This window comes from Puma concolor, chromosome A2 (assembly GCF_028749965.1).
Source record: "Puma concolor isolate L17-30 chromosome A2, mPumCon1.1.hap2, whole genome shotgun sequence".
Taxonomy (NCBI): Eukaryota; Metazoa; Chordata; class Mammalia; order Carnivora; family Felidae; genus Puma; species Puma concolor.
The window spans coordinates 140230444-140243478 of NC_141668.1; the positions used below are offsets into that span (position 1 = coordinate 140230444).

The following is a 13035-nucleotide window of genomic DNA, read 5'->3' on the forward strand; positions in this document are numbered from 1 at the left end:
TTGGTGAGTAGAAAGTGCAGCACCGATCAGATCACACATCCAGCAACCAGCCGCCTCAACCCAGATATAACAACGTGCCCAAGACCGCCTAGGGAGGCCTGGGGTCCCCCACTAGCACTGGGGCAACAGATGTTGATCAGGTGGCGTGGGAGTGAAGAATCCACTCTCCCGAACCGCATGGTGTCACATGAAGTTGTATGCCAGATCTACCCAAAGGAACTTATAAAGGGTTCTCCCTTCTACAGCCACCTGGGTGGCTCAGGGCCTCTTGTATTCTCCCCAAAGAAGGGGAAATAGAAGTAGAATTTAAGAGAATTCTTTCTCTGATTCCTCCTCAAATTTCACCTGGATGAGGGTTACGGAGGCAATAAACTCGATAGCTGGCAATGTGCTCCGCACTCGAGAGGGACAGGAGGCGCTCAGAGGAGGACGCAGCATCACTGCTTTACGTGGACCATCTACGGCCTACCGCCAAGAGCGGCACGGAGTGCTTCCTACATGGATACATGCCTGCTGATTCTAGAATTAGGCTGACTTTTGCATCGACGGAAAAATTTCAACGAGAAGATGGCCGAAGGAAGGCTGTGCCAAGGAACTGACATCCCGGGCTCGGCCACATTCTCGGGAGCCACCTCCGAGGGTGCCCCCCCGGGCTGCTCACACCCGGGGCTCACATCGGGGCAGGCCCGCGAGCGGGGAGGTTAGGCACAGCAACCAAGAGTTGGCACGTTCCTAGGCCGAAGTTCTTGCTGCCAGTGGCCGACAGTGAAGGCCCTCATTCTTGACACCTTTCTCTTCCCTTTCTCTCTGGAAATTTGGTACAGGGTCCGTGACTTTAACTTCGTTAAATACACAAGCGCAAATGCACATGTACCACCTTCACTGTCCCTGAGGTATGTAGGGAAGTTCTCATAAGACATTCTGGTCCACTACTTACTAAACAGCTAAAATGCCTAATATGTGCTTAGGCCAAGGTCCCAAATGAATAAATGAAAACATAGGTTGATAAAGGGATGCTATAAAAACTCAGGCTGAATGCCTATCCCCAGCAAGGCCTCCCACTGCCGTATTTTTGCAACAAGTGAGACAAATGAATGGGAAACTGCTGCCAAAGCCATGTGAAATATTCCAGTCACTAACCTGCGGTCAGCACCCGCTTTTGGGCCCTGCTCAGGGGGGTTAAGAATAGACACCTGACACTGATCACTCTTGCTTCGTGCTGCTTGCATTTGGCCCAGAAGAGCCCTGGTTGGAAGTTACTGATGAACTCGACAATTTTTTTCCCTCAAAACCCAATTAGAAAAATCTCTCATCTTCTTAGAGTGAGCCTGATGTACACTCCTCGATCTCATAACTGCACTGGGGGTTCACAGTGTCTGCCAGTCTGTTCTTTAAAGGAAGGATAGAGCTGGAGGGTTTGACTTACCTTGGAAGACTGGGGGTGTGAGGTTTAGGTTTACTAGCTACGAAAGGCTTTGATTCAGAAGGAATCACTCCGTGAGAGTTTTGGTGTGGCTCCTGTGGAGGTCTAGGAGGGGCGGGATGCGGGTCCCTGAGAGGCTGCGTTGGTTGCTGACAGTCCGGATGGCGAATCGATTCCTTTTCCCTGGTTTTGTTTTTGTGCTCGGCTAATAACACATCAAATCGTTTTCTTCTACCCTGGACAGCCCTCCGCTGAGTTAAGGAATGTGTCTATAGACCAAAAAAATAGAAACACTGAGGAATCTCAGTAATAATTTTTTCTCTATCATATATCCAAAAACACCATTCCCAATTAAAAACAACAACAACAACAACAAAAAACAAAACAAGAAATCTGGACCAACAGCATAAATGCTGTTCACCATCTGGTAAGCTAAAAATCATAGGACGGTGACCTTTTTTCTTTAGCTAGAGTAGAAGCACATATTTGGTGAGGCTATTTCCACAGAAGAAAAAAGGAATGTTAGTTGTGCCACCGGGTATATAAGTGAATGGCAAACAGTAGAAACGAACAGGTGACATTGCCATTGTAACAGTTTACTTATTGGGGCTCTTACCAGCTCAAATAGAAAAATCCTTTTCTGGGCCATTTACATTTTAAATATTAAAAGGGAAGAAATGCTTATGCCCTAAAAAAATGTACTGGCTCAGTCAGTAGAGCATGTGACTCTTGATCGTGGAGTTGTGAGTTCAAGCCCCATGTTGCCCATAGAGCTTACTTTAAAAAAAAAAAAAAAAAGTGTCCTTTTCCAGTAACAACTAGAAAGTAAAAATTAGACAAGTGTTTCTCTCTATTCCAGGGAAAATGCCATGTCAAGAGAAAATGGCTCAAAGCATCTTGCAAGCAGGGAAGCATCCTGCTTTGGTTGAGGAAGCCTGGGGAGACATAGAGACTACAAAGCCACGAGGAGAAAGGCTGTGAACACGAAGGGGCAATGAAGCAGAGTGAATCCCTATAAACAGACACTCACTATGGAAATCAAGAAGATGGACAGACAGCACTTCTACAGCTAAGACATCCATTTCAGAACTGGGAGATGGGCACATCAAGGAAAAGAAAAGTCATGCCAACAGGGTAACTAACATAACCCCCTGCTTGAGGCTCATAAACCAAATGCATTTGATAATTCCTGTTTTTGTTTGTTTGCCTTTTCAGGCTCCCTTGGGACTAACACTATTCCTAGAAGAAGATAAAATCAAGTTAACCTGACTATTCCTTACTGCTGGGGTCTTAAGTCTGTCAAAAATGTAAGTAGACAGTGACCCCAAATCACATACCGTAAATACAAGTTAATTCATCTATAGATTTCCTTCACTCTTTTATGTTACAAAAGTAACACAAATTGTGCTGTGTGTTTATGGTCCTACACATTATACAAATGTATTGCTGCTCTATAAGCTTTTATGTTTGATATAATTTAGGGGTTGGAGGGGAATTAGGCTTTAACTGTCCTTCTGCAATTCAGTAACAACCTACCTCTTGACTGGACACAGTGAACACGAGGTCTGCTCAAAATTTAACCTGGCAGAGATAGTTACATCAGTGACTTTAGTTTCTTTTTAAACTTTCACTTTATTTCCTTTAATATGTAATATATTCATAAGAAAGTAACCTAAATGAAGATAAGGAACTTTGTTTTGTTCAGTGCTGTACTAGCTACCTACTAGTGCTCTGGGCACTCAGTAAATGCTTCAGACAAGAAGTATGTAAAAATAATGGCCCTCTAATATGTGTTGAATGAATGAACATATAACATCACTGGTCCACCTGCCTATCTCTGGACAGATGTCGAAGCATCTGTCTCTGAACGTCCCTTAGCACTTAACATAGCAAAGTCAAGCCAAGAAAGGAGGCAGAGGTGACCAATATTTTCCCAGCTTGGTTTGAAGACTAAATCGGAAGGATTTCCACTGAGCCCCTCACTCCTATCAGAACTCTTCACGGCTACCCAAGTACCACGCAGCCACGACTGGGTACGTAACGGGGTCCTCTATTCCTCGTGGCTCACTGCCGCCCACTCCTTTCATACAAAGTGCCTCTTCCTCTTGCTCTTCAACCTCCTGGCTGGCCTTTCAGGTCCTAACGTGTCTGTTCTGCCCCATCACAGAATATTTACACATGCTGCTTAATGGGCTTCTAACAACCCTCTTCACCCAGATAAATCATGTTCATTTCAGCCCAGCTCTGCTACGGCAAAGGACACTTCCCTGGCTCAGTCCCCCTACTGATGGCTGTCATAACACAGGCCTCCTTCCTTTTTATTACTCAGCAGTGGTCACTTCACACATACATGAGTGATCACGAAGTGAACCTCCATCTCGTTCACTAGACTGTAAGCCCCTCAAGGCTAGGGACGGTGTCTGGATTCTGTTAAAGCCTGTGTCCACTGAGACCCAGAATGAGGCCTGTGCTCAAGATATATGCAATAGAACTTTCTACAATGACTGAATGGGCAAGAATACCAGAGCTAGAATCTATTTGTATGGAAGACAGAGAGGACAGGACACAGGACATCAGACAGACAAGGAAGCGAGGAGATGACAGCGAGGGTGGCAGGCAGACAGGAGGGAACGAGTGACGGGGGCAGGCAGCACCAAGTCCCCTGACACTGAAGAAGAAGGACTACATTGTCGGTCTGAGGCAGGAGAGACCTGGGCAGCATGGTGGGAGACACTCAGCAGAGGCACTCAGGCATGGGCAGCCCTCCACAGCTTAACAGGTTCAGGCCAAAACAGAGGCAGGGAAAGGAAGAATCAGGGACAAACAGAACACAGGAGGAAAGGAAGGGCAACCTGCACAAGGCCAGGCCTGCCAGTTCTATGCCAAACTCACGACACACCAGGGCTGCAGATACATGCTCACACAGAGACGACACCCGAAACAGAACACAGGGAGAGCACACACGACTTGAAAAGGAAGATAGGAGAACACCGCAGGATCCACATGAAGCCTGTTTACCCGTCAATAAAGGTTCGGGAGGAAGGCTGGTCAGTCTTGCACATTATGTATTGATAAAGCTTTTGGCTCACCAGCATGCCCCACCAGAGCTGACTGAAGGAAGGCGTCGTGGATAAACTAAGCATCCTTCATTGGCCTCAGGCACCCTAATATCGGGAAACCCATGTACTGAGAGCCAGGCAGGCGGGAAGACGGCCGAGAGCAGTTGGCAAGCTGTGATCGTAGCGTGGCACGGGGCTGAGGCCCGCCCTCACAAACTCCCTCAGGGGCAGCTACAATGGGGCATCTAGTTCCACAGAGCTCGAGCGGTTACCTTCAAACAAGAGACCACTACAGGTGCTCAATAAATATAAAAGCAATCTGTCCTGAGATAGGCGTTTTTAGCCTAGAGATTCAAGGGTGGGAGGTTTGGGGTAAGATATCTGTGAACCCTGAGACGGAATGCCAATTTCAGAACATATATGTGTGTGTATTTTCTCCTTGGGGAACGTGGTCTGTAATTTTTTTTAATTAGATATTTAAAGGAGCTCTTAGCCAGCGCCTTTCCTCTAAAGATTCAGAACCACTGTTGTAAGATAAAATCTACACGCTAAAATTAAATTTGACATTTAAACTAAAATAAGAACCACTTAGGGGCACCTGGATGGCTCGGTTGGTTGGGCCTCTGACTTTTGCTCAGGTCATGATCTCGCGGTCCATGAGTTCAAGCCCTGCATCGGGCTCTGTGCTGACAGCTCAGAGCCTGGAGCCTGTTTCGGATTCTGTGTCTCCCTCCCTCTTTCTCTCTGCCCCTCCCCTGCTCATGCGCACTCGCCCGCTCTCTCTCAAAAATAAATATTAAAAAAATTTTTTTTTAAATAAGAACTACCTAGAAACAACATTTCTGGGGCACTCAGTCTGTTCAGTGTCTGACTTTGGCTCAGGTCACCATCTCTCAGGTCATGAGTTCAAGCCCCACATCAGACTGTCTGCTATCCGCACAGAGCCCACTTTGGATCCTCTGTCCCCCTCCCACTCTGCCTCTGCCGTGTCTCGCTCTCTCTAAACAAACATTAAACAAAAACAAGAAACAACACTTCCACTTTCTGAAGATTTTAACATTCCTCCGTTAGGGGGTGGAATGGGGCCTGAAGTCCTTCATCCAAACATAATCTTCGGTAAGATTTAAAATAATACACCAAAAATTTTATTAATTTTTAGAAAACACAATTTTTTACAGTTTTCACTCCCTCTATCAAACAAGGGTTTTCAAGTTACTTTAAAGCACTGATTCTCAATAGTTTTTGGACTCTTCTGAAGGATAGCTGGGGATACTCTCCAGAGAAACATATGTAAGCATATGTGCTCATTCATGCAGGGGTTCCACTGAAGCCACCCCATTTCAACTCTTATTTTGCAGCAAATATACCACCTTATTAGCATACTGGCATTTTAAAGGAAAACTCAGGACAGAAAGGAGGATGGTAACATTTTCGTAGCTTTATACGTAAGTTAGATTGTATGTTACACAGTACTTTTTTGGAACTGGAAAAATAAGTATCTCAAAATCAGATTATTTTAAAGTGGCTCTTTAAAATTTAAGAGCCACCGATTACACAAGCATTTTTATTTTAATGTTTGTTTTTGAGAGAGAGAGAGACAGAGCGTGAGCAAGGGAGATACAGAGAGAGGGAAACAGAATCCGAAGCAGATTCCAGGCCCCAAGCCGTCAGCGCAAAGCTCGACGCTGGGCTCGAACTCAAGAACTATGAGATCATGACCTGAGCTGAAGTCGGACACTTAACTGACTGAGCCACCCAGGCGCCCCTGCACGAGCATTTTAAGAGTATTCACACATACACCAAGGACATTTCTGGACTTATTTTCAATCCATACAATTTAAACCACAGTAAAGGGTAGGCTCTCATTTTAAATCTCTCTGAAGAAATACTTTCAGTCTTCGAAAATAACAGACTGATTAGGAAACAACACTATTCCCCTGGAGAGGACACTGGAAGCAAAACGTCTCTTACGGTGGCAGTTTGTAACAAAAGGCTCCACGTTTCCTGAACGCAAGGCGTTCTTCGTCCCTTCATTTACAATACCCACAACGCTCCACGGATCAGATCCCCTCTTGGGGCAATGCCATCGATCCCAGCTCCTTGCACTCACTCACCAGTGTGCCCAGCCCTGTCGAGGAGCCCACCTACCTTGCATGTCAAAGACCGGGTGCAGGGCTTCTTGGTGTCGAGATCAATGACCCCACAGTGTATGTCAGGATCAAACTCTCTTTCTGCCAAAAGCACACAGACATTACAATGGGCTCATCGATGGGCTCATCCTTCATTAGTTTTGACAACAGTAGAACGATTCTCAAAACAGGCAAATTCTAACTTGAATAAAATCTACGACATCATCAATAAATATAAAATAGACAACGTGCGAGTGCTGCCAAGCCGCAGCAAGAGACGCCACAAAGAGCGCGGGGGACTACTGCCATCGCTTGACGGGAAAGGAAGTGTGCATGTCAGCGTTCCTGCCGCGCTCCATTCAGAAAGACACCGCTCGAAAGCTATTTTTACATCACCCACAGACACGTGTACTTTAAAAGCAAGAGTGAAGAGCAAAGGCAGAGCACCTAAGGAACTTCCACGTAAAGCTGAAGCTGACCAGTTTTGAAAAAGCGGACCTGCAGACAGCAGTCCATTTGCTCCCTCGTGAATACCCAATTATATACAGAGAAACACGAAGAGAAAAAATGTGAAGTTACCTGATAATCTCTTATTTAAAAATTTCCTGTTACTGGAATTATCTTCAGACTTTTTTTCCAGAGCGGATGGTGCGGGAAGCCCTTTGCCATTCAGAATCTGTCCAGGTGAAGGCAAGGTTGGCTTTGGTATCGAGGGGCAGTTAAGGCCAGGCTTGACTGAGGAACTCACAGTAGCAGGACAGGTCGGCCCCACCGTAGATTTCAGTAGTGTGCCGTCCATCTTCGGATGAATCTTCTCCACTTTGACAGAGGGCGTCATGCTGTCACAGGGGGAAGCGGAACATCAGCACCCGAGGGCGCCAGCAGCCCCAGGTGAATGGTGAGCTAGAGGGCTGAAGTCAGAGCCCGGATCTACCCACGCCCTGCACAGGGCTAGGCTCCCAAAGGCGACTTCTGAAAATGTGTCAGGACTACCCCGAAAACTCAGTACGATTCACGTTCATTCAAACTAGAAGCCCTTCTGGGGAGGCAAAAAAACTCCAGCGGACCATCGGATTGACGTGGTCTTTCATCATCCAGGACAATCTTACGCATGAGTCCACAGGGGAACTAAGCCTGATACCCAACTCAATTCCTGTAAGACGCAAAACGGGAAAGGGTCTAAAAGGACCAGAGACTATCTGTAAAACCTTTAGAGAATATCTTCAGAGAACTATCATTTTAAAGAAAGGATCCATCAAAACAAATCAAACTGAGTGAATAGGGGCAAGAATAACTGGAGTTAGATAGTATGTCCAAGAAATGTCACTAAAGACATACATGAATTCAAATGAGCCTAACCAGATCTCTGAGAAGAGGCTCTCTGCCCATCAGTGAGGGACACCAATGTTTAGTTATGTAATGTGTCACTGAAGTGATAATTCTCTAGTCTCTGAAAAAAGTTTCTATAATAAGAGTTCAGAATATAAGTGTCTGGCACACAGCTGGTGAGCACTGAATACCTGTGCCACTAAGAAAGAATTAATTTTTCTGGGAATCTTACTGACACTAGCATTTGGATGGCAAATGTTGGTATGGAGCTACCAGTTGGCCTGGTCCCCCTCTTAAACCCAGCTCCAAATAAAGAAGATTCAGATTGATGAGGTTTTCTAAACTTTGTTCAGTAGAGTCCGTGCTCAAACAGCTGTTAAGCTGGCGAGTGACTTACACATAGCACTGGCATTTTCTTTGGCTTTCGGAAAGGTCCAGGAACGAAAGCCAAGCTTGCTGTACTTGTACTTCTGACAAATGGGGGGGGGGGGGGCGGGGCTTAGCAACCGGGACAAACAGCACCAAACAGCTGTACCTGGAACAGCCCGACAGCAAGAGACGCACTGCAAGAAGCGATGGCCTCTCCCAGCTGGCAAGGTCCGTGAGCGGCAGCAGGTGCTAGATACTGCCCTGAGATTAGCCAGGTTAGCAGACCTTGGGGCGGAGATGTGGGGCATACCCTCCAAAGGGAGGCAGGCCAGGGAAAAGCCACCCGCCACCAGGGCTGAGGGCTACCATGACGAGGCAAGATAGGTTTCTGTGGAGTACGTGGCTGAGCCCTCACGTGACCGCACGGTGCCTGGCAGCCTACAAATCCACTGTGCCAACGTGCCAAAGCCTTGCCTGGTGGTGTGAACTTCCTCCGGTCTTCCCTCATCACTACTGTGATGTGAACCCAAGACTGGCGGGGGTGGGGTGGGGAGGGGATGGGAGGAAGGCATTGTTTCCCTGTCTGCTTTGCAGGCTCCAGAAAATCCCAGAACAGCATCTACGAATCACCTCACTTTTTTATTCCTACCGTTATCAATGGCAGCAGAAGAAGCACCAGCGTCCATTCATTTACTGTCTCCTATGGGTCAGACATGACGCCAGGCGCTTGAGACTGCTGTATTAATTCTACTTCTCCCAATAACTGCACACTGGCTGTTACTCTCCAACTGTGAGAGCAACGGGGCCTTGTTCAAAGCCCTGCAGTTAGAAAGTGATAGAAGGGGCGTGTGAACCCAGGCCTGTCTGCCTGCAGAGTTTGGCTAAAGCTCCTCGACCGCATTACGTGTCCTTCATCCTTATCTGCAAAATGGGCATAACAACCAGACCTGTTTCATAAGGTTGTTGTGATAATGAAATGACAGCCCACAAAAAGAGCCAAGTTTCCACAGCTGGCGCACAAGAAAGAGTCAATCAACAAGTACCGCTGACCTTATTACTGCTGTTGCTGTTTTGTGAAGTCTCCCAAAATACGACAGGGAAACAAAAGGAAACAACATACACTTGACTTTCCCCAAAACAGGAACAGAATCCCCACATGATTCACAACAGTTTCAGGTGCTACTGGTGTGCACAGTTCCACAACAGGCAGGGAAGCTCGAAGAACCCTCTGGGCCATACTCACATTCTACCATGGGGGGCTCTACTTTGCTGAATGGGATGCATTGGCCTGGTGTTCCCCCTGAGGTGCAATTTCTCTTTGGGTGATTTCAGCAACTTGGAACTTAATGAGGATGCGCCTAGAACACCTCCACTGGAAGAACGGTTGCTTCCACTTCCGCTGCCTCCTTTGCTTTTGGACAGAGAAGGGAAGAAGGGAAATACTGAAGTGGGAGGAGCGGCCCAAGAAGGCTTGCTGGACGAGCTGTGTCTTCTTTCTGAAAAGAAAAACAGGAGAAAAAAAAAAAAAAGACACTGTGTTTCAGGCAAGTCTCCAATGGAATCCTGGAAGAGTCCCCTGAAATCAACACATTTAGGTTCAAATATGCGTCACTAAGTGAAAATATATTTCACTCAGCAGCTTTCAGAAACGGCTTATCTAGGCCTCACAGACTTATTTAGGATTCTAGGAACTGGTCCTTCTGCTTCGGAAACATCTCAGCATAAAGCGGTTTATCATACGCAGATAGCCATTAGGAAATTAAAGAGCCATTCTAAACCTGAGAATATTTGGTTTTGTATACTAGAAATGAACCTCACTCGCTCCAACAAGGAGTCAGAGAGGCAAATTATTCGTTCATCCACGCAGCTATACGAACTGACACCACACCGATTCCTTCCTTCCTTTCTAGCATAGCATCTTTCCAATTTTTTGAATCGCAAATGTCAAAAAACGAGTTGTACCTTAATTTTTTTTCTGTCCCTACCCACTAGCATGTGACGCCAAATAAGAATGTTTCTAGGGTTATTTTATCATCCTCTGAACCTGTGCTGAAATTTTCCAGTGAATCATTTTACTCCCTCTTTTGTAATAATCTCATTTGGGTACAGATGGCATAGCTCTGGTTCACACTGCTAAGATGCCAAAGGCAGAAGACAAAAATACCACGAGGAGCTACGCTGGTTTTTTAAACCCGGAAGTAATTCATAGTTAAGTACAGACTACACAGGTTTACCTGAAAATAAGTCTACCCACTGGAGAATCAGGTTTTCTGGTCATAAAGCAATCCATACTAAATAAATTGAGAGCTGCTGAGGAATGGCACTATCGGAAACAAGTCAATTATTTAGGAACTTTATCTACTTAAGTACCTTGTGATGACTGCCTTCGATTAAACTTGTGATTTAAAATGACATGTGGCAAAATAAATAAATTAAATTAAATTAAAATGACACATGGCTTGGCTTTAAGTTTTAAAATGTACGTGATCCAACATTTACTTACCACTTCACAGAAGCTATATGAATATTTAAAAAATTAAGCAAACTGGAATCAGTGACTATCAGCACTGCACAAACGGTTTATTTCTAAAATCTTTTTTTTTTTTAAACCAGTCCTGAGGCTCTCTGGGAAGCTGAGATGACTTACTCCCAGAAGGCCATTAGTTAAACAATGCTTTATGAGGTATTTAAGAACCTTCCACAACAGGACAAAATTATAATGCTGATCTACAGACAAAATTCCAATAGTCCAACCAGACCGCACAAAGGCCAAAAGCAAGTTAGGATGGCTAAAATGATAGTGATTTTTTTTTTAGGTTTATGTATTTATTTTGCCAGAGGGAGTGCAAGTGGGGGAAGAGCAGAGAGAGGTGAGAGACAGAATCCCAAGAAAGCTCTGGATTGTAAGCGAGGAGCCCAATGCAGGGCTCAAACCCATGAACCATAAGATCATGACCTGAACTGAAATCAAGAGTCAGACAGTCAACTAACTGAGCCACCCAGGCACCCCTAAATTGACAGTGATTTTAAGCGCCTGTTGCTTTTGCGTGTGTGTGTGTGTGTTTGTTTTTTTTTTTTACTCTGATGAAAGCTGTGTGCATGGAAAGGAAAACTAAAATAACTTAAGTTTAGTAACTTTCCAAATTTGGTATCTGAGGTTTTGTTTCTTTTTCTTCTTTTCTAATTTAGTTTCTCTCCCCTCTGTGATCCCCAAACACTATCTGAATATCCTTCCAAAGCACCAGCACTTGTCAGGCAGGACCGTAAAAATCTGTTTCCAGTTCTGCCGCCTTCCTTGGATGGTGAAACTTCCTGTCTGGGTCATCTCTGCCTCTGTGAGACCTGGCATGGAGCAGACCTTCACTTAACATGTGCACCATCGGTGCAGCTTGTCTTGTGAGGAGGAGTGATTTCAAACAGCCGTGGACCAGTAGTTCTCAACCCTGGCTACACAGTGGCATAACCTATGAGCTTAAAAAATACTGATGCCTGAGTCCCACCCAGAGAGATTCTGATTTAACTGGTTTGGGGTGTGGTCTGGGTATGCAGGCTCTTATAAGTGCCCCTGTGATTCCACTGTGCAGTCAAGGTTGAGAGCAGCCTTATACTAGGCTAATGCTCCAGAACCATTAGCCACGGCTGAGTAAGTTAACACTTGTAGGGCAATGAGAACACTGCCTGGCACATGGTGCTTTCTATCAGGGTCTATTAAATAAAGCTCACTGCTGCTACCTGTCCTCAACTACTGCTTTCCGGACTTCCATCAACTGCAAATTATTCCCATCATTCTTACCAAAGCCACATAAAATAGTATTTTTTACTTAACATCTTTATTTAAATTATCAGCTCTACTGTTCTCTCCTCCTCCTCAGCCATTAACCAGTCTCTCTCTGGGGGCATCACTGGTATTTTGGACAGGACAATTCTTGTATAGGATTTCAGGATGATCAGAGGTCCTGTCCCCTGCCCCTTAACCAGCAGTGATACCCCTCTGCCAGGGGCAGCCTGAACCTACCCTCCAATCCATTCTCATATCACCCAATGTGACGCAGGGTACTACCCTCAACTGGGAACTATTTCTCCAAACAACAGTATCTATGAAATAGTAGGTCTGATGAGCTTGTTATGTACTTTTTCTATATACATTTAAATAAATATTAAAATATTCCTCCATGGTCACCCACAGAAATCATCCTGTTTCTCACGGAGGACAAGTGTGTGCTGCAGGAAGAATAATACCATGTTTGTGGTATGAACAGGGAGAAAACTCCCAACTAAAACTTACTTTTATGAAGTACACCCCTTTCACTATTCTCTGGGGATCAGAATTCTCAAGCAAGTGTCTTAGAGTAAATGTGATTTTAAAGTATTTGAAAAGTATTTACTCTTGATATCAAGTGATATAAATAAGATTCTCAATCTAATGAAATACAGTTTTGCTCGTAAAGCTTATTTTCAGAAAGTAAATCTATTCTGAAGCCACTGATATACTGAGGCACAATTTGAACATAATGAAATACTGCATCTGCTTTCACAAGATTTCATCTGCAAAAAGTACTGCGCCAATGCAGAAAATGACACCTGGCTGCACCTAGTCACATGGGCATACACAAAACACACCCCTCCCCCAAGCACCCACCATGCATCCCAGTTCACCGTGGATGTGAGGAGCCACGCCCACCCACAACTGGTGCTACAACTTTCCCTTGATCTCAGATAACCTCCG

At 45.2% G+C, this 13035-nt stretch overlaps 1 protein-coding gene across 10 annotated transcripts in view; it reads right to left on the reverse strand.

Annotated features, from left to right (window-relative positions):
- ATXN7 (ataxin 7) overlaps positions 1 to 13035 on the reverse strand; it is a 134622-nt gene that overhangs the window by 11796 nt on the left and 109791 nt on the right. For all 10 annotated transcript variants that reach the window (XM_025915983.2, XM_086697688.1, XM_086697686.1 and 7 more), the window contains 4 exons: positions 9553 to 9805; positions 7191 to 7450; positions 6631 to 6713; positions 1427 to 1692 (listed from right to left, as the gene is read on the reverse strand). In XM_025915983.2, the coding sequence (XP_025771768.2) occupies positions 1427 to 1692; positions 6631 to 6713; positions 7191 to 7450; positions 9553 to 9805 (862 nt within the window). The remainder of the gene's footprint in view (positions 1 to 1426; positions 1693 to 6630; positions 6714 to 7190; positions 7451 to 9552; positions 9806 to 13035) is intronic.